The 25,962-nt window shown below is 46.3% G+C and overlaps 1 protein-coding gene across 1 annotated transcript; it reads left to right on the forward strand.

Annotated features, from left to right (window-relative positions):
* Window positions 1–826: 826 nt before the first annotated feature.
* Window positions 827–22,405, forward strand: PPP1R27 (protein phosphatase 1 regulatory subunit 27). The gene is made up of 3 exons (XM_069953242.1): window positions 827–1,310; window positions 4,320–4,470; window positions 18,791–22,405. The coding sequence occupies exons 1-3, from the start codon at window positions 1,142–1,144 to the stop codon at window positions 18,912–18,914; spliced, it is 444 nt and encodes a 147-aa protein (XP_069809343.1). The 5' UTR covers window positions 827–1,141; the 3' UTR covers window positions 18,915–22,405.
* The last annotated feature ends 3,557 nt before the right edge of the window (window positions 22,406–25,962 follow it).

Below are 25,962 nucleotides of genomic sequence, written 5' to 3' on the forward strand. Positions count from 1 at the left end.
TACCTGCAAACAGCTATCTGGAGTGTACGGCCATCCTGAGTCTGGCTTTGTGCTAAACGATAGCTTGATATATGGTGGATTGGTTGCTAGGAAAACACAGCTACAGCTTTTCCATGAGAGAGGCTGGCATCACATTATTAGCAACCAGTCAGGAATGGCTTAGACATCTGCGCAGCTCTAGACCGAGCCGCCACTGAAACTAAATCAGAGAAATATTAGAGCGTCTAATCTGTACTGAAATCGGTTTTTGATCTTGGGAACCCACATTGATCACATTCCTCACTACGAGTTTTCTCTACAATTTCACCAATATAGTCTCCACTTGTAACCAGGTTCTGTAGTTCTGTCGCAGAGTTAAACATGGTAGAATACCAGCAGGTTATTTGTACTCGCTGCTGGTAACTTGTTTTGTAATGCAGTTATTTCATTTGGAGTCATCCACATTAAAGTCTTCTAATTCTTTTCTTAATCTGTCTTGCAATTTAAACCATGTGCCATTTGTCAGCAGGGAGATTTCTTTCTTGGCACTAGGGGAGCCATTTTGCTTCAGCATTAAACCTTCTCTTTGCACTTCATTGTCATGTATTATTTTGGATCTGGCTAGACGGACTGACCTAGCTTTATTGACCCCTATTTAGTGTGCCACCTTGTAATTTCCTAGATGGTGGGTGGAGTCATAGTTGTGTGATCATGTTTACCGTCCTCTCACTGAGAACCGTGGTCACACTCTCCCCACCCAAACTTGCAGCCAATTTTTTGTATCTTGCTTGTGACCCTGCAAAGCTCGGAGTAGCAGCTGCTCTCACGATCAGTTGACCTGGTAAGATGAGCCTCTCTTGAACTGCAGTGGGCGTCTGCACTGGTCATTTGCCTTACAGTGCGATGAGATGAGAGTCCCTTAAATAGATGGGAAGGCAGAGCTATAAAAAGGGGGGTTTTGTGTGCCGCTGCTCTATGCGTGGAATTGGTTATCAGTATTCGGATCTGTGTTACAGAGTTACAAACCCTAAAGGTGGCTTGGGAATTTACCACAATTTGTGGGAAAGGAGGTAAACCGGATTCTGCTCAAGTGGAAATAACTTAAGTGACAGCGCTGGCGCTAAGTTCATCTTCCGCGACCCCCGATCACGGCATCCTCAAGATGAGGTACTACTCTACCCGCAGGCCTTCCCGCAGCCTAAGGTCGGCGCGTACAGTGCGTTTTCCAAATGACGTGCTTTTTCTGGATCATATACGGCAGGGTGACCTGGAGCAAGTTGGGAGATTTATACGGGCTCGAAAGGTGACGATGGATACAATCTACTTGACAGGTAAATGCATCTTATCACATTCAGGGAACTATATCTCATTTCAAGTCAAATAGGAAGTAAAGAAGTAGTGTACCCATAAGTAAAAATAGCCCGAGGTTTTATGCACATGGCTCCTGGCCCCCTGAGACTTTTCCAGTCTTGGGCATATTTGCCAATCACATATGTGACACTTGTTTATGTGTAGTTGAGTTGCACATATGGAAACTTCCAGTTTCTGTGGTCCAAATAGTATATACCTATGGTCACAGACGCTAGATAACCCAAGCCCCTGTGGTTCAGGAGATGAAGTTACGCCTTCTTTATATGGTTATTTACCGTTATTTCTTACCGGGACCTTGATCTCATCAATACAGGACACATTTGCACATTTCCATATAACATGCTCTGTAGGGATTTTCTTCAATAGCAATTTACTAAATGCTCTGGGACCACATCAGAAAGAATATGAATATAATATATATATATATATATATATATATATATATATATATATATATATATATATATTTACCTCCCAGCTTCCTGTCTCACTGGCTGCAGCCAAATCTACATATCAATGTGATATTAGCAATCCATTGCAGGTTATAGGCTACTATAAATTATAGTCTGCACTCTGATGCTGCGTTTACACGGAGTGATTATCGTGTGAATTCGCACAATAACGATCGAATTTGAATGATAATCGTACGTGTAAACGCCTCGAACGATCAAGCGACGAGCGATAAATCGTTTATTTTGATCTTTCAACAAGTTCTCAAATCGTCGTTGATCATTCGCAAAAAATTCGCAGATCGTTCCGTGTAAACAGTCGTTCACCGATTTACCCTGTGTGAGATCGCAAAACGAATTTTCCGTACGATATATCGTACCGTCTAAACGATGATCGTTATGAAAAACACATCGTTACTTCGACATCATTAATTGTACGATCGGGCGAATTATCGTTCCGTGTAAACGTAGCATAAGGGGAGGTGGACTGGATGGGATCTTTTATAAGTCTGCTACTAAGGGTCTTATTGGACGTGATTTTTAAAGATTAACGATCGCAAACAAGATGATAGTTTATTGTTATTGTTATTTTTTTGTTAATCTGAAATCGTTCACCATATTACACAAAACAATAGCCGTTATGCTACGTTTACACGGAGCGATAATTCGCCCAATCGTTGAACGATTTTGAAGCAACGATTTGATTTTTATAATGATCAGCGTTTAGATGAATAAATCGTTAAAAAAATCGTTTGAAAATTCGTAAGAAAAATAGTTATTGCAATCGTTTTTTAAGATCGCTTAAGCCCATCTTTTACATAGGGTAAATCGGTGAAACACTGTTTACACGAAGCGACCGGCGAATTTTCAACGAACGACGATTTAAGAACATGTTAAAAGATCAAAATGAACGATTTCTCGCTTGTCGTTTGCTGTGTTTACACGGTACGATTATCGCTCAAATGCGATAGTTTATACGAAAATTCGAACGATAATCGTTCCGTGTAAACGCAGCATTAGTTGCGATCATTACTACGATCGTTTACTCTATCTGATCCCAGCAAAAGAATGAACAATGTGCAATTACACTGAACGATTAGTGAATGAATGTACAAATTGTCCTGCAGCTCTTTTTTGATTTGTGGCATTTTAGGGTCCATTTACACAGAAAGATTATCTACAAAGATTTGAAGCCGAGCAGGGCCTGATCAACAATGTAATGAGCGCCGTTTCTGCTAGATCGGCGCTTGTTTACTGGGCCTATTCCACGGCCGCGATGATCGTTAAGCGAGGGCTGCAGGGACATTGTTACCGATTTCCTTGCAGCCTTTGTTTCATACATTACCTGTCCGGGCTGCAAGTCTTCTCCTTCTTCCTCCCGGTGCCGCGCCGCAGCAGCTTTGGAGCGGGGCTGTCTGAACTGACAGACCGCTCAGCCAATTACTGGTCGCAGCGGTTCCAGCCAGTGACTGGCTGTTCAGACAGCTAATGTACGATGCTTCTGAAATCGTCAGTTGCCGCCGCGCACCTCTGTTCCACCGTAGCGATGCGCTGGTGGCGAACAATGATTTTAGGTCTGAACCTAAATGAATGATCAGCCGATGACACGATCATCAGCTGATCGTTCTCTCTATTCCACGGAGCGATAATCGGCCGAATCGTTCCATGGAATAGGTCCCTTAAGACCATTATATAAAATGCTTGTCTATAAGAAATCCTCTCCTATGCCTCTGCTTGCAGGCTGAGCTTACAATTGTATAATAAGCATAATCCAAGTGCTATCCGTGCTATTGCCCTTTATCATAAGATTCTCCTTGTTGCCCATACCCACCAATCACAGCTCAGCTTTCTTTTTACCAGCACAATATGAGAAATAAAAGCTGACCTGTGATTGGTTGGTATGGGCAACAAAGTTAATTTTACTATGAGAAAGTAATAGCATTTGGTTGTATTTTTTTAGCCCAAACCAGGAATGGATCTAAAACACAGGACAAGGTGCACATCTTTCCATTATAGTTTTTCTCTGTATTGGTTTCAGTCATGTTCTTTTCTGATCAAATGTACGCCATGTTGGAGCGGTCACAAATTTAAGCTACAATTTTTACCAGTATGTCCAGAGACCACATCCACTTCCCATACGTCCCTTTGGTATAAGCAGGGGTGAATTTGAGATTTGTGCCAAAAAAAAAAAAAAAAAAAAAAAAAAAAAAAAAAAAAAAAAAAAGTGACTTTTTGCAGTGGCACACATGATGATCAATCCCCCCTCTTATGTGTTAACCCAGCCAAAGACTCATTTAGGGTAGAGACAGATCACAGATCTAGACTGCCCATGTCTGACCATGTAAGAATGTTCAGCACAATATAATCAAACTAGTCTTCAAGATTTGCATCGTGAGTTTTGGTACGTAATGTTGAATGTAAGAAAATCCTATTTAATACCCTTTAATGTTTTATATCCTACAGTTTTAGAAACCTAACAGGGTTGAACATTTGCATCTGACACCTGTTTTCTACCCTCAGGCATGGGTGCTCTGCATGAAGCGGTCCTCTCCGGGAATCTAGACTGTGTGAAGCTGCTGGTGAAATATGGAGCGGACATCGAGCAGAGGGATGAGAACGGCTGGACCCCCTTGCATATGGCATGTAGTGATGCACATCCGCACATTGCCAGGTAACCTAACATCATGTGCTTCTAGGATGACTTCATATCCTCCTTCCTATGTACACGTCAAACTATCATAGTATGTCGTGCCACGCAGTAAGGTCATAGTATGTCTATATGCTGGGAATATTTCAGCAACTGCCCATATTTAGTACAGGGCTACATCTTCAGTGGGTTTCTGTTGGAAGCAGGCAACAAATTTGACAAACATAAGCCTAAGGCCTCATTCACACATCTGCATGTGCAGTGGACACATAGCAGACCCATTTATTTCTATAGCCCCATGCACACATCCGTAGTTGTTACGGATTCATCAAGAAATCCAAAAAATACTGTCAGGCCCTAGTGCGGACCTTAGTTGTGGCACAGATCACCCATTTCTACAATTAGGTTACAGACGGTAACGGATTCACGTCCGCAATCTGCCTGTACTACGCATGTGCGTTTCAGACCTCTAGAGGCTCTTACACAATTGTTTCTTTCACTGATCATGTAGCCATAACTGAGGGTAATTTGGAGGGCTCAGGAGGAACAAATATTACATGGTCATCCATTTCTTTGAATAGGTACCATGTAACACCACATTTGTCCTGCAGCCTTTATTGGTTCAGCTGCCTGATCTGCTGCAATGGAGCCTACTGGATTCTACATTTACAGTCCTTTTGTTCTCAGGCGGATAAGCTGCCACCTCTACCCATTTAGAACACATCGGGGGAGATCTCCCCCATCATGTGTATAGAGGGTTCAGAAGTGATAGCAGAGATAGACATCTATAGGAGGTGTATAGCCAGGTAAAAAAAAATGTTTCAGATTTTTAAAATTATTATTATTGATGGTCTATACTCAATTTTGATGATCACCTGTAACCCAACAATTAAAAACATTTATGGTGCATTTACACAGGCAGATTTATCTGACAGATTTTGGAAGCCAAAGCCAGGAATGGATTTGAAAAGATAAGAAATCTCAGCCTTTCCTTTATGACCTGTTCCCTGTTTATAGTCTGTTCCTGGCTTTGGCTTAAAAAATCTGTCAGATAAATCTATCTGTGTAAACGCACCATAACTTACACAAATCATCAGGCCCAGATGGCATCCATCCCCAAATTTTGCAGAAATTAATTACCTTGCTAGGAATACCCTAATTCCTAATATTTAAAAACTGTATAATGACAGAGATTGTTCCACAGGACTGGCGCATAATAGGGCAGGGGTCCTCAACTGGCGGACCGCGGTCCGAACCCGGACCGCGGAGGCCAGCTGTCCGGACCCCTGGTCAGACCTCCTAACCGCCCCGGATCCGGTCCGTCCCGGGGCGGTTAGGAGGTCCCGCTCCCCACCGCACTGCCTTCCGCCCCATAGGCGTACTGTCCTTAGATGTCAGTACGCCTGTGGGGCTGGGGGCAGTGTCGGTCCGGCCCCCAGCTGATACGCGCTCTCTGGGGATGTCCCGGGGATTCCCCAGCAGAGCGCGCACCACAGACCTCAGTGTACGCTGCCGGCCTGTCCTTCCCGGAAGTGCAGGCCGGCGGCGTACGCTGAGATCACTGATGCGCGCTCTGCTGGGGAATCCCCGGGACATCCCTACAGAGCGCGTATCAGCCGGGGGCCGGACCGACGGGAAGAGAAGAAGACAGGCGCAGCGGGGAACGAGGTGCTAGGTGAGTTGTTTTTGTTATTTTTTTTTTTCTGTCTGGGGGGCATCTACAAGGGGAGAGCGCACAGGTGGACTATATACTACAGGGGGGACCTCACAGGGGGCTATATACTACTGAGGGGGCTATATACTACTGGGGGGAGCGCACAGGGGGCTATATACTACAGGGGGGACCTTACAGGGGGCTATATACTACTGAGGGGGCTATATACTACTGGGGGGAGTGCACAGGGGGCTATATACTACAGGGGGGACCTCACAGGGGGCTATATACTACTGAGGGGGCTATATACTACTGGGGGGAGCGCACAGGGGGGACCTCACAGGGGGCTATATACTACTGAGGGGGCTATATACTACTGGGGGGAGCGCACAGGGGGCTATATACTACAGGGGGGACCTCACAGGGGGCTATATACTACTGAGGGGGCTATATACTACTGGGGGGAGCGCACAGGGGGTTATATACTACAGGGGGGACCTCACAGGGGCTATATACTACAGGGGGAAAGCACAAGGGGGGCTATATACTACTGGGGGGGACCCCACAGGTGGCTATATACTACTGGGGGGAGAGCACAGGGGGGCTATATACTACTGGGGGGAGCTCACAGGGGGCTATATACTACAGGGGGACAGCGCACGGGGGGGGGGCTATATACTACAGGGGGAGCTCACAGGGGGCTATATACTACAGGGGGAGCTCACAGGGGCGCTATATACTACTGGGTGGACAGCGCACAGGGGGCTATATACTACAGGGGGAGAGCGCACAGGGGGGCTATACACTACTGGGGGGAGCTCACAGGGGGCTATATTCTACAGGGGGAGAGCGCACGGGGAGGCTATATACTACTGGGGGGCAGGGGTGATTCTAGCCTCTCTGCTGCCCGAGGCGAACTATAGAATGACGCCCCCCCCCCCCGTCAATCCGCCCACATTACAATCCACTACTGCTCCCCCCCCACTGCTGTCCCCAATAAACAATGTTTGGTCACTTGCTGCACAGAGGATGTCAGGAGAGGAGGGGACTAATCCTATAGGAGAGGTCCCAGCAGCACAGAGGATGTCAGGAGAGGAGGGGGCTAATCCTATAGGAGATGTCCCAGCAGCACAGAGGATGTCAGGAGAGGAGGGTGCTAATCCTATAGGAGAAGTCCCAGCAGCACAGAGGATGTCAGGAGAGGAGGGTGCTGATCTTTTAGGAGATGGTCCCCCTCTCCCCCCTCCCTTATAGATGGTCCCCCTCTCCCCCCTCCCTTATAGATGGTCCCCCTCTCCCCCCTCCCTTATAGATGGTCCCCCTCTCCCCCCTCCCTTATAGATGGTCCCCCTCTCCCCCCTCCCTTATAGATGGTCCCCCTCTCCCCCCTTCCTTATAGATGGTCCCCCTCTCCCCCCTCCCTTATAGATGGTCCCCCTCTCCCCCCTCCCTTATAGATGGTCCCCCTCTCCCCCCTCCCTTATAGATGGTCCCCCTCTCCCCCCTCCCTTATAGATGGTCCCCCTCCCCCCCTCCCTTATAGATGGTCCCCCTCTCCCCCCTCCCTTATAGATGGTCCCCCTCTCCCCCCTTCCTTATAGATGGTCCCCCTCTCCCCCCTCCCTTATAGATGGTCCCCCTTTCCCCCCCTCCCTTATAGATGGTCCCCCTCTCCCCCCTCCCTTATAGATGGTCCCCCTCTCCCCCTCCCTTTTAGATGGTCCCCCTCTTTCCCCTCCCTTATAGATGGTCCCCCTCTTTCCCCTCCCTTATAGATGGTCCCCCTCTTTCCCCTCCCTTATAGATGGACCCCCACTTCCCCCCCTTATAGATGGTCCCCTCTCCCTTATAGATGGTCCCCCTCTCCCCCCTCCCTTATAGATGGTCCCCCTCTTTCCCCTCCCTTATAGATGGTCCCCCTCTCCCCCCTCCCTTATAGATGGTCCCCCTCTCCCCCCTTCCTTATAGATGGTCCCCCTCTTTCCCCTCCCTTTTAGATGGTCCCCCTCTTTCCCCTCCCTTATAGATGGTCCCCCTCTCCCCCCTTCCTTATAGATGGTCCCCCTCTCCCCCTCCCTTTTAGATGGCCCCCCTCTTTCCCCTCCCTTATAGATGGTCCCCCTCTCCCCCCTCCCTTATAGATGGTCCCCCTCTCCCCCCTTCCTTATAGATGGTCCCCCTCTCCTCCTCCCTTTTAGATGGTCCCCCTCTCCCCCTCCCTTTTAGATGGTCCCCCTCTCCCCCTCCCTTTTAGATGGTCCCCCTCTCCCCCTCCCTTTTAGATGGTCCCCCTCTCCCCCTCCCTTTTAGATGGTCCCCCTCTTTCCCCTCCCTTTTAGATGGTCCCCCTCTCCCCCTCCCTTTTAGATGGTCCCCCTCTCCCCCCTTCCTTATAGATGGTCCCCCTCTCCCCCTCCCTTTTAGATGGTCCCCCTCTTCCCCCCTCCCTTATAGATGGTCCCCCTCTCCCCCCTTCCTTATAGATGGTCCCCCTCTCCCCCTCCCTTTTAGATGGTCCCCCTCTCCCCCCTCCCTTATAGATGGTCCCCCTCTCCCCCCTCCCTTATAGATGGTCCCCCTCTCCCCCCTCCCTTATAGATGGTCCCCCTCTCCCCCTCCCTTATAGATGTTCCCCCCCCCCTGCACAGCAGATAAAACAAAAACAGCACACAACTCACCTGCCCTCCGTTCCCCCGTCGAGCCTCTCTGGTCTGGTCCCGGCTGATGTGCGGCTGCCCGGGGTGTCCCGTCCTGTCCCCGGCAGCGCGCGCATCAGAGAGCTCCCCGTGCGCCTGTGGCTGTGACTTCCGGCGCACGGGGAGCTCTCTGATGCGCGCGCTGCCGGGGACAGGACGGGACACCCCCGGCAGCCGCACATCACATCAGGGGGACTAAGGGCTGCATTCCCACGTTCCGTGATCCTGACGGATCATGGACGTGGAATGCATGTACTGGAGCCCCCCCGCCCCCGGACAGCATCTGTAATTAGATGCTGGGAGCGGGGGAGACTGTATTCATAAGCGCCGCGCTGTAGTATCAGCACGGCGCGGCTGATTCAGTACAGCACAGCGCTTATGAATACAGTCTCCAGTACATGGTACAGTCAGTGGCGGATTATAATGTGGGCGGCCGCCCGAACCGCCCATATTATAATCTGCCACTGAATGCCGCCCCCATGAAGATAGCTGGTGGCGCCGCCTGAGGCAGACGACTCAGGTCGCCTCATCATTGCGGCGCCACTGCTGGGGGGAGCTCACAGGGGGCTATATACTACAGGGGGAGAGCGCACAGGGGGGCTATATACTACTGGGGGAGCAACGGGGCTATATACTACTGAGGGAGAGCACACAGGGGGGGCTATACACTACTGGGGGAGCAACAGGGGGGCTATATACTACCAGGGCAGTCACCCCCTTTGTACCTAATATCAAAGGCCTGGTGAGAGAGAAAAAAATGCCAGTTTTCTCGCTAATAAGCAGCAATTCTGTATATAAATAGTTGAACGTTTGTGACAAAGTAACAAAACACGTTTCCTACTGATGTTCAGCTCGGACCTTCACCTGACAATAGACCCCGGTAAGTGGACCTTCACTAAAAGTTGTTGAGTACCCCTGAACTAGGGGGTCAAAAAGTCATCCTGGATATGAAAGGCCTGTACTTTTAACATCTAATGTAGATAAAATATTTGGGGGGATTCTTTCCTGTAAGAGCAGTGGAACTCTCTGCCTCGTGATGGTTCTAGGAATGACGCTTTACATAAGGGGGTAATGGACGCTTTATTAAAAGTTATGTGTAGTAGATTTCTCCTGAAAGGACACTGATTCTGATCCTGCCATATTTGGAGTCAGGAAGAAATTTTTAGGAATATGTTTTTTTTGTTGCCTTCCTCTGGATCAACACAGTAGGGTTAAAGGTTGAACTTGATTGACTCTTTTCTTTTTTTTTTTTTTAAACTTATCAACTATGTAACTATCTGATCAGTGGGAATCTGACACTTATTGGCAAGGTGCCAGTCGTCCTGACCATACCCCATCAGAAAACTTTAATTTGCAATTATGGAGCCTGCATAATCTGAATAAAGAAGTAGTCTGAAACACACTGGTTACTATGGAAACACTGCTCCACAGCACCGTCTACATGTCCCTACCAACCCGTCAGAATAGAGCTGAGTGCACTGGGTGGAGAACAGTTGAGAGAGCAACTTGGCGACAGTCAGGACACATTGGGGAGATTTAAAAAAACTGTTGCCCATAGCAACCAATCCCAACGCCGCTTTCTTCTTGTATTCTGTGCTTGGAAAATGAAGGAATGAGATGATCAGAACATAGTAAATGGTACCTGTCAGCTGGGAGCTAATCTGGCAGCGTCTGTGCTGACGGGGACCCTTTCATGTTTAGCTAGTTGTTTTATTACGTCTGATCTGATAGAAGTTTTATTTGGATCGGTTTTATAAGCAAATGAAGCAATGCTATAAATTCTAATGTAATCTGACAAGTTTATATGGGGGGATTAATGTAATCGGGTATGATGCTGGACTGAAACCTCCACATGGTGCAGGAGATGAGATCATGTGTGGGCTTCTTCTGTCCCCTCATTGCATCACATGATGGTCTTCTACTTAAGACCAGGCGTAGTTTCAAGAATAGGCTGTGCATACCTTTCCACTTCTTAAAATGCCTCTTGGCATTCCCCCCTCCTCCTCCCATTTCTTCTCCAAGTATATCATATGTTAACGTAGAGCAGACATAGCTCTTGTTATATAGCGTCATCTAGTGCAATCCATGTTGATGCTGGGGGCTCACTGACAAACGGAAGAACACCATTCATGCTCTGGGGGTGTTATGCCTCTTTCTGTGAGGTTGCTGTACCTCAGCTTTGTATATCACAGACTCTTTTTCCTTTTATCTAATACCACTAAATACTGCCATAGGCCATGTTCCCATAGCGGGAGACACTGGGCCGTTCCGCGAGAAGATCATCCCGGACGGTATTGCGGTACCAGCCAGATGATCGTCACTGCCGCTGAATTCCCTGCTGCACACAATGGAAAGTACAGCCGGACAGATGCACTGACAGGTTCTCTGTGGCCGCTATTCAATGAATCCAGGCCGGAGTGTATGCTATGTGTATACACTCTGTCCAGGGATTCCCTTAGCCTGCTTCACTACGTTAGTTCCGTAGTAATCGGCCATTGTTGCAAATCGGCAACAACGGCTGTGATTACTACGAAACTTATGTGGTGAGAACATAGCTATATACTGAATCCATATCAGCTCCAACCAAATAACACCACAAAGTGCACATAATATCTCTTCTTAGGCTGCAGTCACACGTTCGTGAAGTTGTCCGTACGAAGGGACAAGTTTCTAGCCCATTGCTTTGTATTGGTCTATTGATATGTTCAGTGTTTTCACAGATCTCCAATCCATTCAGTTTAAAAATAGGGCATGTCATAACTCGGAATGGAAGCGCGGAATGGATTGCCCATAGAAATCAATAAGATCTATTTTTCATTGCTACACACGGATGAGACATCCATGTTCATCCATAACAAACACAGATGTGATGTAATCAATTTAATTTAAAATGCTTTAAACAGATCGGTAAAAAACATGGACACGGATGCAAAACAGATGACAACATGAGCGGTTTTGCACGTATCACAGAGGTAGCTAGCAGACCACAATCCTAGAACAGGAAAAACACTGAACGTGTGAATGGGGCCTTAGGGTATAAACCCACACACCGTATACGCAGCGTATTTACTGCTGCGATACGCAGCAAATACGCAGCAGATTAGATCTAAATAACTGAACACAGCATCAAATCTTCACCATCAAATCTGCTGCGTATTTGTTGCGTATCTGCTGTGTATACGGTGTGTGGGTTTGTACCCTTAGAGTATATGCACACGGAGTAATTCTCGACGAAAACAATGTGTTCAATCTGCTGCTTGTCCCTGCGCGCTCCCGCTTCCCTCTCTGCTGGCTTCATAGACTCCATTCTATGGTCGAGCGAATTGGCATGTCGTATAATGGAGCCTATGTGATGGGCGGAACTTCAAATTGGAGCATGGGGGAGCGGGCAGCCCATAGCAGATAGCAGCGGTCTGCTGCTGCCGCTCCTGTTGCGTTGTTATATTAGTCGTTTGTCTTTCAACATGTTGGAAGACAAACGACTGCAACGATCAGTCAAAATCGTTCACGTTGGCTGAACATTGCCTTCTATTACACAAGACGATTATTGGCCGTAATGGCCAATTTCGTGTAATAGGGCCTTTACCCCCTAGCCTCGCTTATAGCCCTGACCCCAAGCACCTCTTGCTGTGTCAGCACTGACCCTTCAGCGCCTCTGTTACTGGCAAAACTGACCCTCAACTTCTCTTCCTGTGTCAGCACTGACCCTTCAGCACCTTTTGCATTGTTGACCCCTCAGCACCTCTACCAGTGGCAGCACTGACCCTCAACCCCTCTTCCAGTTTCAGCTACCCTCTCCTTTATTCTCCTATATACCACCTTCCCCATTTTTAGCCCCAAGATCTTTTGTAGAGGAATGAGAAGCCCCCCGCAGAGGGAGTATCCTCACATGTGGAAGAAGACAGGACAAGGTTTTTTCCCTGGTTATTTATTAAACTGCCTGTCCAGAAGATTCTGGAGGTGGAGAAGGAGGGACAGGAGCACTTCTTAGCAGCATCCCATGCTCTCTACACTCTTGACTATAGTGAGTTTACACAGGTTATCCAGGATGAGGGAAAAAAACACCACTACTATTTTGCACCACACCTGTCCTCAGGTTGTGTGTGGTATTACAATTCAGCTCAATTCACTTTAATGGCACTGAGCTGCAAAAAAAACCCTGATCCATGTATGTGTGGTATACACTCACCGGCCACTTTATTAGGTACACCATGCTAGTAACGAGTTGGACCCCCTTTTGCCTTCAGAACTGCCTCAATTCTTCGTGGCATAGATACAACAAGGTGCTGGAAGCATTCCTCAGAGATTTTGGTCCATATTGACATGATGGCATCACACAGTTGCCGCAGATTTGTTGGCTGCACATCCATGATGCGAATCTCCCGTTCCACCACATCCCAAAGATGCTCTATTGGATTGAGATCTGGTGACTGTGGAGGCCATTGGAGTACAGTAAACTCATTGTCATGTTCAAGAAACCAGAGATGATTCTAGCTTTATGACATGGCGCATTATCCTGCTGAAAGTAGCCATCAGATGTTGGGTACATTGTGGTCATAAAGGGATGGACATGGTCAGCAACAATACTCAGGTAGGCTGTGGCGTTGCAACGATGCTCAATTGGTACCAAGGGGCCCAAAGAGTGCCAAGAAAATATTCCCCACACCATGACACCACCACCAGCAGCCTGAACCGTTGATACAAGGCAGGATGGATCCATGCTTTCATGTTGTTGACGCCAAATTCTGACCCTACCATCCGTATGTCGCAGCAGAAATCGAGACTCATCAGACCAGGCAACATTTTTCCAATCTTCTACTGTCCAATTTCGATGAGCTTGTGCAAATTGTAGCCTCAGTTTCCTGTTCTTAGCTGAAAGGAGTGGCACCCGGTGTGGTCTTCTGCTGCTGTAGCCCATCTGCCTCAAGGTTCGACGTACTGTGCGTTCAGAGATGCTCTTCTGCCTACCTTGGTTGTAACGGTTGGCTATTTGAGTCACTGTTGCCTTTCTATCAGCTCGAACCAGTCTGCCCATTCTCCTCTGACCTCTGGCATCAACAAGGCATTTCCGCCCACAGAACTGCCGCTCACTGGATGTTGTTTCTTTTTCGGACCATTCTCTGTAAACCCTAGAGATGGTTGTGCGTGAAAATCCCAGTAGATCAGCAGTTTCTGAAATACTCAGACCAGCGCTTCTGGCACCAACAACCAAGCCACGTTCAAAGGCCCTCAAATCACCTTTCTTCCCCATACTGATGCTCGGTTTGAACTGCAGGAGATTGTCTTGACCGTGTCTACATGCCTAAATTGCCGCCATGTGATTGGCTGATTAGAAATTAAGTGGTAACGTGCAGTTGGACAGGTGTACCTAATAAAGTGGCCGGTGAGTGTACTTACCTATATATACCTAGTTGCTCTTTAAAGGGGTTATCCAGTGCTACAAAAACATGGCCACTTTCCCCCTCTCTTGTCTCCAGTTTGGGTGGGGTTTTGAAACTCAGTTCCATTGAAGTAAATGGAGCTTAATTGCAAACTGCACCTGAACTGGAGACAACAATAGGGGGAAAAGTGGCCATGTTTTTGTAGCGCTGGATAACCCCTTTAAGTAGCCTTATATAGTTACTTTCCTTCTTCGCTTACACGTAAGCATGGAGTGCTCTCTGATACAGACACCTCCCCTAGGTATATGAAATTCTGTTCATTGGCCGCTGAGATGTGACGTGGTGCAGTTTTTTTTGGCTGTGACAGTTGTGCACGCACACATGTTCTGTTCTGGACAGTTCTTGTCACAGACAGAGATGGCAGCAGAGAGCACTGTGTCAGACTGGAAAGAATACACCACTTCTGCAAGACGTACAGCAACTGATAAGTACTGGAAGGCTTTAGATTTATAAGTAGAATGAATTTATAAATCTGTGTAACTTTCTGATTCCAGTCGATTTGAAAACTAATTTTTTTCTCCAGAGTACCCCTTTAAGTCCTGCCAAGCTTCATTGCCCTTGATTTGCCCTCAGTTCAGTGACAAATCTGCCTTGAGCTGAGTAATCTGAGATTCTAGGGATGTGCATACAAACCCCATTAACAGACTATGGTTGTAAAGCAGGGTATTTCTGGCCAGCAGACCCTTAGACGTGAGCCAGCTGATCAGCTCAGTTAAATTGGCACAGTGCTGGCAGCACAGCATGGGACAAGCAATTTGGCAGCAGTCTTGGCAAATCCTTTCATTCAGACGACTGTATTAGGGCACCTTCATACAGCGCTATTTCAGGTCCATTAGATTTGGATTTTTGCTGAAAACAGGAGCGGATCCCTTAAAGGGGTGTTACTAAGAAAACTATACTGATACATAATGTAAAATGAAACATATTTCCAATGTACACACATTTCTTATAATGTATGGTTTAAAAGATATTGATATCGTTTCCCATGGTTACGACCCACTAGGCATCCACTTTCTTGGGTCGCACATGCTCAGTTCAATCATCACATGATCTGTCCCATTAGTACTGGCAGTTGGTTTTCACTTCACATGCAAGCAAGGGGAAATGTGGTTAACCCCTCGGTGCCTGGGCCTTAAACATATTATATGTTGCAGCGTGCGTAATCGTCCTATCTATTAAAATAAAACAATATTATTCCCGCACAGTGAACAACGTGAACAAAAAACGGTAAAAGAAATGCCAGGATTGCAGATTTTTTATTACATTTTATATGTAAAAAAATTAATTAAAAGTGATCAATAAGTCAGATTTACACGAATGTGATACTAGTAAAAAATAGAGATCGTGGCGCAAAAAATGATGCCCCATACAGCCCTGTAGGTGAAAAAATTAAAGCGTTATAAGAGTTACAATAGGGCCATTTTGAATATACCTATTTGCAAAAAATATGTTTTAGGGTAAATTTACACAGGCGGATCTGCCGCGAGTTTAACGATTGCGATAAATCTGCAGATTAAAACGCTGCGAGAATGTTTGTCATGTAAGTCAATGGCAAACTCAACTCCCAGCGTGTTTGTAATGTTTGGTTTTGTCATTGCGGACTAGATGCAATTTTTTTCGGGAAACTCGCAGCAGTTCCGCCCGTGTGAATTTACCCTTACTGTTATTAAAAAATGTAAAACATTAGAAAAGCTATATAAACATGCATATCGCTGTGTTTAGACCGACCTAAAGAATGAAGATAAAATTTCAGTTTTACCATAAAGTGCATTACGTAAACACGAAAAAAAAAATTAGCGGAATTGCATTTTCCCCCCAATTTCACATCATAAATGATATTTTGGGGGTTCTGTCATTAGTTGTATGGTAGATTCAAAGGCGCCATTACAAAAGTACAGTTTTTCCTGAAAAAAAAAAACAAGACCTCACATGGCCCTGTAGATGGAAAATAAAAGAGTTATAGCTCTTAGAAGGCGAGGAGGAAAATGCAAGAATGAAAATTGGCCCGATACTTAAAGCCATTTTGGGCTCTGTCCTTAAGGGGTTAAACAGAACCAGTCAGCACATTTGTGCTTATTTGGTTCCAGGACGGATGCTCGCACCTCGCAGGCTAACGGGCCTCCTTGCCTGTCAATCATCCCGCAGAGCATGCTAACAGGACAGAGAGCTGTAACTAGTCACATTGAGGTGGCTTTGCCTGAAATTGTAACTTTGCCGAGTATCTTCTAGCGCCACTGGGCGGGGCTTGGTCCCTGAAGCGCCACATAGCCCCGCCCATTACAGCGCCGTTGACCCCGCCCCCTTGGGCACGTCATATGTCCCGGCCGCCGCTCCCTGTTTTGAGGCCTCCTTGACGTCGGTGACGTGCGCATCCACATCCCCCGCCGTCTTTCGCGTGCGGGAGCGCCATGTGGCGTGCAGGTGCAGAAGGTGACCGCTGCGCACAGCCCGCCGATTACACTGGCCACACCGTCCCTTGTTGTTTGGGACTCTCCGGAGGCCTCGCTGCGGCTGTGAAACCCTCCTCACAGCCAGCAGCGAGGCGCAGACATAGTGCGCAGGCGCACTGTGGCGGTCCTTTTCGGCGCATGCGCAGTGCGCGGCAGACGCCGCAGTGCGCCTGCGCACTATGTCTGCGCCTCGATGCTGGCAGTGAGGAGGGTTTCACAGCCGCAGGGAGGCCTCCGGAGAGTCCCAAACAACAAGGGACGGTGCGGCCGGTGTAATCGGCGGGCTGTGCAACCGCACGCACAGCCCGGCTGTGGGTGACCTGGCGGTCACCTTCTGTGCCTGCGCGCCACATGACACTCCCGCACGCGGAAGACGGCGCACGTCACAGACGTCAAGGAGGCCTCAAAACAAGGAGCGGCGGCCGGGACATATGACGTGTCCAAGGGGGCGGGGTCAACGGCGCTGTAATGGGCGGGGCTATGTGGCGCTTCAGGGACCAAGCCCCGCCCAGTGGCGCTAGAAGATACTCGGCAAAGTTACAATTTCAGGCAAAGCCACCTCATGAAACAGAAAAACAATTACAGGTATGCAGAGAGATATAGGCGGGTTACACACACCTATAAAGATTGAAAAATTATTATTGGGGGTGACAGTGTCACTTTAAGTGTCTGCACTGTTGCGTGGCAACAGCAGGGTCACAGTTCAAAGAGGAAACCAGGAAGTGAACAGATACATGGGGATTTTACCTTCTTTGCTTTGTGACACCACCCCAGATTGGCAAAGTTTTTCTGCCAGATATAAGATTCACTCTTTTTTTTTGGGGGGGGGGGGGGGGGGGGGGCAAAACTAATACAAATCAAATATAGACCTAAAACACATCCATGTCCTCTTCTTTAAGGATCTTGGGATCATAAAGTGTCCCCTCTCTGGATCCCACAGCAATCAGCTGTAATCTATGGGAGAACCTGGCAGTAAGTGTTCAACTGCCCTGCAGTGCCACCAAGGGGGAAACTGAAGCATTACACATTTAAATCCACAGGTTTTCATGCAGGACAGAACCAATGAACAACAGCTCTCCAGCTCTGCTGTCAGAATTTACCGATAGGCAGGGGCGGATTAACTTTACCATAGCCCCCGGGCTGTTCACCAAGCCTGGGCCCCCCCACCCCACTGTAACTATGGAAGCACTAGCCTGGCGTTCATAGTACAGGATAGATAATGTCATGATGTCCTGATGTGCAAAATTGCCATACAAAAACTGTGATTTTTTGCAAATAATGGCAGAAGTATAGCCAGGAGACAGTACACAATTGAAAGTATAAGTCTTTTAGGGTGGTCATGGGCCCCCCAGGAGCTCAGGGCCCCGGGCTGCCGCCCAAAACGCCCCTATTATAATCCACTACTGCCGATAGGGTATATGAAAATGGGTTTTCAAAATTCCTAGTTCTGAATGAAGGCTTCTCTTTTGTCCACTGCCGATGTAGGACACTAACTATCTACTTTAAAGTAAATAGTAATTTTTTTGCAGAGATAAATGGTACAGGCGATTCTAAGAAACTTTGTAATTGGGTTTATTAGCCGAAAAATGCATTTTTATCATAAAAAAACAGTTTGAAGCTCTCCCCCCTGTCTTCATGGCTGTCTATGGAGAGGGGAGGGAGATGAGGCACCTAAACAGGACAACAAAATGTTAATTTACAGCTACATCACTGGGCTATCTCCTCTTAAGTCAGCACTGACCTCTCTATACGGCTTTCACACAGGTCCCACTGTGTAATCCTTTGTTCCTTGCTGTTGACTAATCTCCCTCCTCCCCTTTTCATAGAACAGACAGGGCTTGACTGATGTAAAAGAGTCGAGATTTCCTGATAATGAGCAGTGGATGAGAGAGAGGAGGGAGGGGGGGGGGGTCTTTTTGAATGCAGATAATGGCATATTGGCCTAATAAACCCAAATTACAAAGCTTCTTAAAATCGCCTGTACTATTGATTTCTGAAAAAAAACAACAAAAAAAAACACACACAACAGTGACACATACTATACTGTGCAATGCCACTGTATAACACATGTGACCCCACCAAAATCCTTTTGTCTCCACCCAGGTACCTACTCTCTATTGGAGCAGAAAAAGATGTTGTAAACAGCGATGGAGAAAAACCATGTGAACTAATAGACTCAGACTGCGAGGAGCTAGTGCAGCTCTTCTCCAAGAAGGAGGGAGTCTGATGGACCTCGGAGCCCCAGCTAACCCCAGCAGGGTGGGCATTTTTTTTTTTACTTTTGCTGATCCTTTGAGGTGAGAGAATGAAGACTGCAGAGGTTTCTTCCTGAGCTCTCACTTTCTCAATCTATCTCATGCCCGAGGAGTTTCATATTTGGCGACCGTCACACAAATACTGGAAAGGACGGGATGTTGAGAGAGCAACACAAGTCTTTACTGGCAAATGGAAAGCCTGTTTGGATTCCCTCTGGAAGCAGGGTGACCATTGGTGGACTTATCACTGATATGAACAAGACTCTTCCTGGAGGTGCTGCAAAATGGGACAGATGACATCATTCATTCTTGTGTACAGAGCCGTGTATGTTTGTGAAGTGTCTTGGAATGTAGATATATGTGTATATAGCCATGTGTTTACATAGTCTGTGTCATCATATTAAAAGAACAGGTTAACCAATGTCTAGAATATTTGCAGAACTATAGAGATCTCAGTCAATGCCATCTTAGTTGGCATAACTGGGAACATCCTTCCATAAACAAAATTGTCCCAGAACTGACAAAATATCATATCAATCTGTACAATGTAACTGGACAAAGTCCATAAAATATAAAATATTACATTCTTTCATCAATGACTCAGTACTTCCACAGCATCCATATTGTATAATGTCAAAATGAAACCACGCTATCCTGATAATGCACAGGTTCTAGTTACCACTATAAATGTTCACGTTTAAAGGGGTACTCTGGATACAAAAATGCTTTTAATACATTGATTTAATAAAGTTACCAAATTTTCTGGCGTATAAGACAGCTTTTTAACCCTGAGAAATCTGCCCAGAAGTCAGGGGTCGCCCTATACGCCAGGAATGGTCGCTGCATATGGTAAGGGAGCTCAAAAATGGCTGCATTTCCACCATATGCAGCAACTGCTATAACATACAAATGATTAAACTCACCTGTCACCCGTTCATGGCAGCCGCGTGTCTCCCATCATGTTCCCGGCACAGGTAGCGTAATGCAGAGACACTGCATGCACCAGAGGTCCCAGAAGCTCTCCCGGGCAGCTGAGCGCCTCATCAGAGAAGCTCGGAGACACTTGGCTGCCGGGAGAATTGCAGAGGCTTCAGGGACTTCCGGCGCAGGCAGTGTCTCTGCATCACACTGCCTGAGCCGGGAACATGGCAGGAGACACGCGGCTGCCGGGAATGGATGACAGGTGAGGAGGCTGGCTGACCACTGCGGTGTCTGGCAGCCTCTGCAGAGGGATCGGTTATCACTGCTTAGCAACTGATAGCAACCACTGTTTACTGTGCAGAGGCTGCCGGACATTGCGTTGTGGCAGGAAGCACCCCTCCCCCCCACATGTAATGTATATAAGAATATACACTACAGGGGGAGGAATGGGTCCCTTGAACATTGCAGGGGATCAGGAACTGCAGGGTCGCCCTGCAGTTCCCGACACAAATGGTGGCAGCATAGGGAGCCGTGTCGACCCTTACTGCTGCCAGTCAATGCAAGTATATATGTACATAAAACACTATACATTTTATTGATATTTTTACAAAGTAATATAACTTTACTAAAGCAATGTATTAGCAAACTCTCTGTCTCTGGAGTACCCCTTTAACTGTGACCAAACACTCACAGCCACCTCGGCAGATCCCACCTACCCCTCTATCAGAAGGTATACTAATGTTTATTTAGCATGGGAATAAATACACTGACTTGCAAATACTCATTTTTACCCATGGTGGAAAAAGCAAAAACAATATATTTATTACATGTACTATAAGGTGTTTTTATACCGGTGGGTTTGGGGGTTAATAGTGTGCCAGATAATTCCTGGAGGTCTACAGTGGCCTAGGGTAATATGTAATGTCTCTGGTCTAAGGTAGTACTGGGCTGAAGGTAATATTAGTGGTTATGGGTTAACACACAATGGCCCCAAATGATCAATCTTTCAGAAATAAATATATGTAAACCAATCACAGCTCAGCTATTGGTTCCCAAAATGAGCTGTGATTGGTTGTCATCTCAGACAGACAAATACATCTGGGCCAATGTTTCTGGTGCTCTTGGGTGGTTTAGGACAGTGAAGGGGTTGATCATATTATAAAGGTTGGTGTAGGGCAGTAAAGGGCTAAAGTTTACATAGAATGTAATATTACTGTACCTAAATAGATACAAAATTCTATCGATTTAAGAAAATATCTTCAGGTTATCTGCAGTAGTTAAATGGAAACCCAGGATGGCTTAAAGAATACCTGTCATTATAACTTTCAAAATCTAAAATAAACGGTATATGTATAAAGCAAGATTGCGATATACATTCGTTATTTTTTATTATGCTGTAAAACAAAGCTGAACTTACCAGAAATCCAGGTCCAGTCTCCTGAAGGCAGATTTTCTGAATTGTGATGGTTGAAAAAAACTGACTAAACACAGGAATTCTGGCCAGTACAGAGAGTCACGGCTCAGTGTGTCTGTCAATCACATGACTGCCTTCTCTCTGTGAGCGCTCAGATGGCCTGGGATACACAGGACTTCCTGTTTTCTGTCTTTTGGGTTAGATTTTGAAAGTTATAACGACTGGTACACTTTACACCTCATAAATTGTGCCAAGCTATGGGGCTTGCACCTATGTGGAGAATGAGGATCTCCCAAGCTCATTGGTGAGACAGGAAATGAAGGGAGAGGTGACCAGGCATGATCGATTACTCAACTGAGGTGAATGGAAAGAAAGTACCCCCATTCTCCATATAGATGTATTTCCCAGAGGTTGAACCCCTATCTATAGGATGTTTCTGGCCTGGATTTGCCGTAGGTTCACAGGTACTAATTATAAGTCCCCCTACATAGCTACAAACCCTGCAACTCTTCCAAGCTGATGATATAGCTATTGGTCAGTATGGGGTTGTAGTTAAATGGGTTATCCAGCGCTGCAAAAACATGGCCGATTTCTTCCAGAGACAGCACCGCTCTTGTCTCCAGTTTGGGTGGAGTTTCGCAACTTGGTTCCATTGCAGTGAATGGAGCTTAATTACAAACCGCACCTGAGCTTGAGACAAGAGTGGTGCTGTGTCTGAAAGAAAGTGGCCATGTTTTTGTAGCGCTGGATAACTTCTTTAAGCTTTCCAAATTGTGACAGCTACATCTCTCTGAGCTAAATCATCTTACTTGCCACTGCTCTGCCACCACATGGTGCTTGGTGACGTCTTCTTGCCCTGAGCAGTAGACTTCACCCATACTACAGTACGTACTTGGATTAAGAATGTCGCAAAGTAAGTGGGGAAAGGTCTGTAATTTCTTCTAAACATTAAGGTGAAAATGCTGTAAGTGTCAATGTGTAGTTGTAGGTGTGTGAGGCTGATGTATTACTACAGCCATAGTTCATGTCTGTGCTTATTTTGTAAGGTGCATCGTTGTAAACCTGTTATTTTATAGCACTATAGCATTTACAGGGAATGAAATGATCCAACACCTGAAAAATTTCTGTATGGCCTCAAATATATAATTTTTACTTTAATAAATTTGTTTATGCGTGCACCCTGCTGCATTCACAAAAGACTGTATTGTAAGAATGTATGTACTCTATGCTAGTAATGCTACGTCTGTCTCCATAGATTGTCAGCGCCAAAATAGTTCTGAATGAGAGGGCTCGAGAACCTCAGCTCTCCACTCAACGTGTGACGTGTGTTTCCTGCATGGAATTTCGGTGCTGATTCCGTAATAGTGAACGGGCCCTTAGAATAACGACTGATTACAAACACAGAAGCAATTAAAAAAGGACAGTAACAGTATGCAATATATGTTAATGGTCTGATAAATATAGTGCCTTTGGTGTACAATGGTAATGTGACAATAGATGTCATAAAGCTACAATATAGGCTAGTTACTATTCAAAGGGGTTATCCAGCGCTACAAAAACTTGGCCACTTTCTTCCAGAGACAGCCCCACTCTTGTCTCCAGCTTGGGCAGGGTTTTGCTGCTCAGTTCCATTGAAGTGAATGGAGCTTAATTGCAAACCGCACCTGAACTGGAGACAAGAGTCGTGTTGTCTCTGAAAGAAAGTGGCCATGTTTTTGTAGCACTGGATAACCCCTTTAATTGCAGGTACCCCAGATGATGACAAGAATGGTGTTCCCTTGGGGGTCTGATCAGACACTTATCACCTACCTGTGGACAATCTTGAGATAATCACTTTGAAGTGAATGTACCACTAAGGGTCCTATTACACTGCCTGATATTAAAGGGGTTATCCAGCGCTACAAAAACATGGCCACTTTTCCCCCTACTGTTGTCTCCAGTCCAGGTGCGGTTTGCAATTAAGCTCCATTTACTTCAATGGAACTGAGTTTCAAAACCCCACTCAAACTGGAGACAACAGTAGGGGGGAAAGTGGCTATGTTTTTGTAGCGCTGGATAACCCCTTTAGGGCATCAAGTAAGTTACTCCCCCACTGCCCATCCTCCTCATACAAGTTCCATTGAAGGGGTTACCTCTATAGGCCTTTTTCAGAAAACTAGGTAATGGTGAATTTTAGCTAAAACCTACACAAAAAACTGATAAATCACAAAAAAATACTAATCCCCCCCAATAAAGAAAAGTCTGCCAAATTCTTTATATAGTTTTTTGGCCAGGACAGTTATATCTCCCAACGCTTTAGTGCACATGCATGCTGGGCTTGTTTGTGAGTGGAGAGGACAAAGGGGATGCATCCATCTTCTCCAGCCACCAGAAGTCAAATGCCAAGCATTGCAAACCTGAACTTATTATAAATTTACTCATATCTAATCATATAAATAGGATGTATTATTGATATATGACTGGTTGGAGAGACAATACTGGGATTCCACCAGCAACTAGAACAGTAGTAGTGCAGCTCTCCATAAGGCACAGTAACTAACATGGCGTTTCTTAAGACACAGCACCACTCCTGTACCAACTCCTTAACCTTGGTCCTTTACTGGTGCTGATTCTCAGGATAGGCCATCTATTCCTGCCAACACCTGTCGAGCCAAAGCACCTGCATGTAAACACATTGTAGATAGTCAGTATGTTTTGGGTAAGAAATAATTAAATGCAAGGGTTGGGGAACCTTTTCCCCGTTGAGGGCCATATGGGGGGTTATAAAATCATTAGAGGGCCATACAGTACACAGCCAATACACTCAATGTTATACTGTGCATGGCAGTGGGGTAGTATAGGTTGAGATATTCTCCTGAATAAGGAGGACTCTAAGCACCCCACACTAGTCCTCTCCAGTATGTGTGTACTCAGAAGTCCTCGATATTCATGAGCACCAGCTCTCTCTGATCACCAGCCGCTGATTAGCAGTTGTCTATCTATACTGTATACAGGCAGTCAGCTGTCAATCAGTAGCCAGAGGGTGAAGAAAGCAGAAGCACAAAGCCCATCCTCTGGCATTTTAGGAAAAGGCTGAACAGAATGATACACTGTTCTTTCCAGCATTTCTGGCACTAGTATATGCTGCAGCATAAACCTAGTCACAGATTCCCTAGAAGTTTTGTGGTTGCACTTTCTGGTTGAGGGGTTCAATACTACAATTCCCACAATGTATTTCTTTCTCTCAGATCCCCACCACAGTACACCCTACTGCTCCTTTCCCACATTATCCCTGTCAGTTCCCGGACAAAGCTGCCTGCTTAGCCCAATGCAGTATGACAACACGCCAGCTACGTGTATACGACAAAGAAATGGTGATGTAGGCTGGAAGGGCTTGTCATTGATAGTGACATGGGGGAGAGCTCAGAGGCCATTTTCCTGTGACGTCAGAGGATGATGCGTTTTTTGTGTAGATAGAAATGAGCCGGGGAGCTGGAGACAATACACATCTTCTCAACTTCCTGCTAGTGGTGAAGCAAGCAAAACCACACTGAAGCCTGTACTATTATTGATAACTCTATACAGTATTAATAAGTTATATCTTGAGGTGATAGTTTACAGGTTATAATATAGAATTTTCTGATACCAAAATATCAATTTAAAGGGGTATTCTAGGGACAAAAAAAATTGATAAACTATCCACAGCATCGTCACCACACTAGTATGGAGCCAACTGCTTCTCACAGGACTCATAGGGCACCCCAGTGGCAGCCGCCTACCCTGCCCAAGACTCCAGACCTAACAGCATTCTCTCCTTAGCGCACTCCCTCCTAGAGGGTCTCTCACGTGTGGGCAGCGGGGATATCCTGTGCAGCCTGGATCCAGCTGGGGTGCTGTGACCAGCAGGGGGAGCAGTAGTGCTCAGGGCCCGGGAGGTGCGGTTACCGGTGGCCACCAGCTTGAGTCTGATGGGGCTGGAGCTGAAAGCTGCTCCTCCTGGAGGTCACAGCGCCCCTTCTAGATCGAGGCTGCTGCATCCGCACACAGGAGATCCCACTGCTTGCATGTAAAAGACCCTCCAGGCGCAGCAGCTGCTGCCAGGCACTGACGAGTCCCCCGGTCAGGGAAGACCGCTGTGCCATTAATGGAGAGCAGATAAGGACTTGACACGACACTCCACCTCTCCCTGCCTACCAAATAACTAAAACTACTACTGACAATACGGATACTCCCATTATCTACTACTAATCCCCATATGTACTATACCTGTACTACTACACCTATTATCACTAGCAAAAAATTTAGATTTAAATCGGTAGGCTGAAAAATATTGTTTTATTTTCATTCAGACCCGGTGCTCTCTGCTGACTTCTCTGGTGGAGACAGGAACTGTCCTGAGCAGGAGAGGTTTTCCTAAGAGGATCCCCATAAAAACCCTCATAATATGGGCAGTTCCTGTCTAGGCCAGAGATGTCAGCAGAGAGCACTGTGCCAGGCTGAAAATAAACCATTTCCTGCATGACATACAGCATCTAATAAGTATGGGAGAACTTTTTTTTTAATAGAAATAAATTACAAATCTATATAACTTTCTGACACCAGTTGACTTAAAAGAAAAAGATTTTCGCTTTAAGACCTTGACCAATTGATAGAGCAGAGAGAAGCGAATGGCTGAGCGCTTCACTGCAATCACCTTCTCACAGCAG

The sequence above is a fragment of the Dendropsophus ebraccatus genome, chromosome 14 (assembly GCF_027789765.1).
Source record: "Dendropsophus ebraccatus isolate aDenEbr1 chromosome 14, aDenEbr1.pat, whole genome shotgun sequence".
Lineage (NCBI taxonomy): Eukaryota > Metazoa > Chordata > Amphibia > Anura > Hylidae > Dendropsophus > Dendropsophus ebraccatus.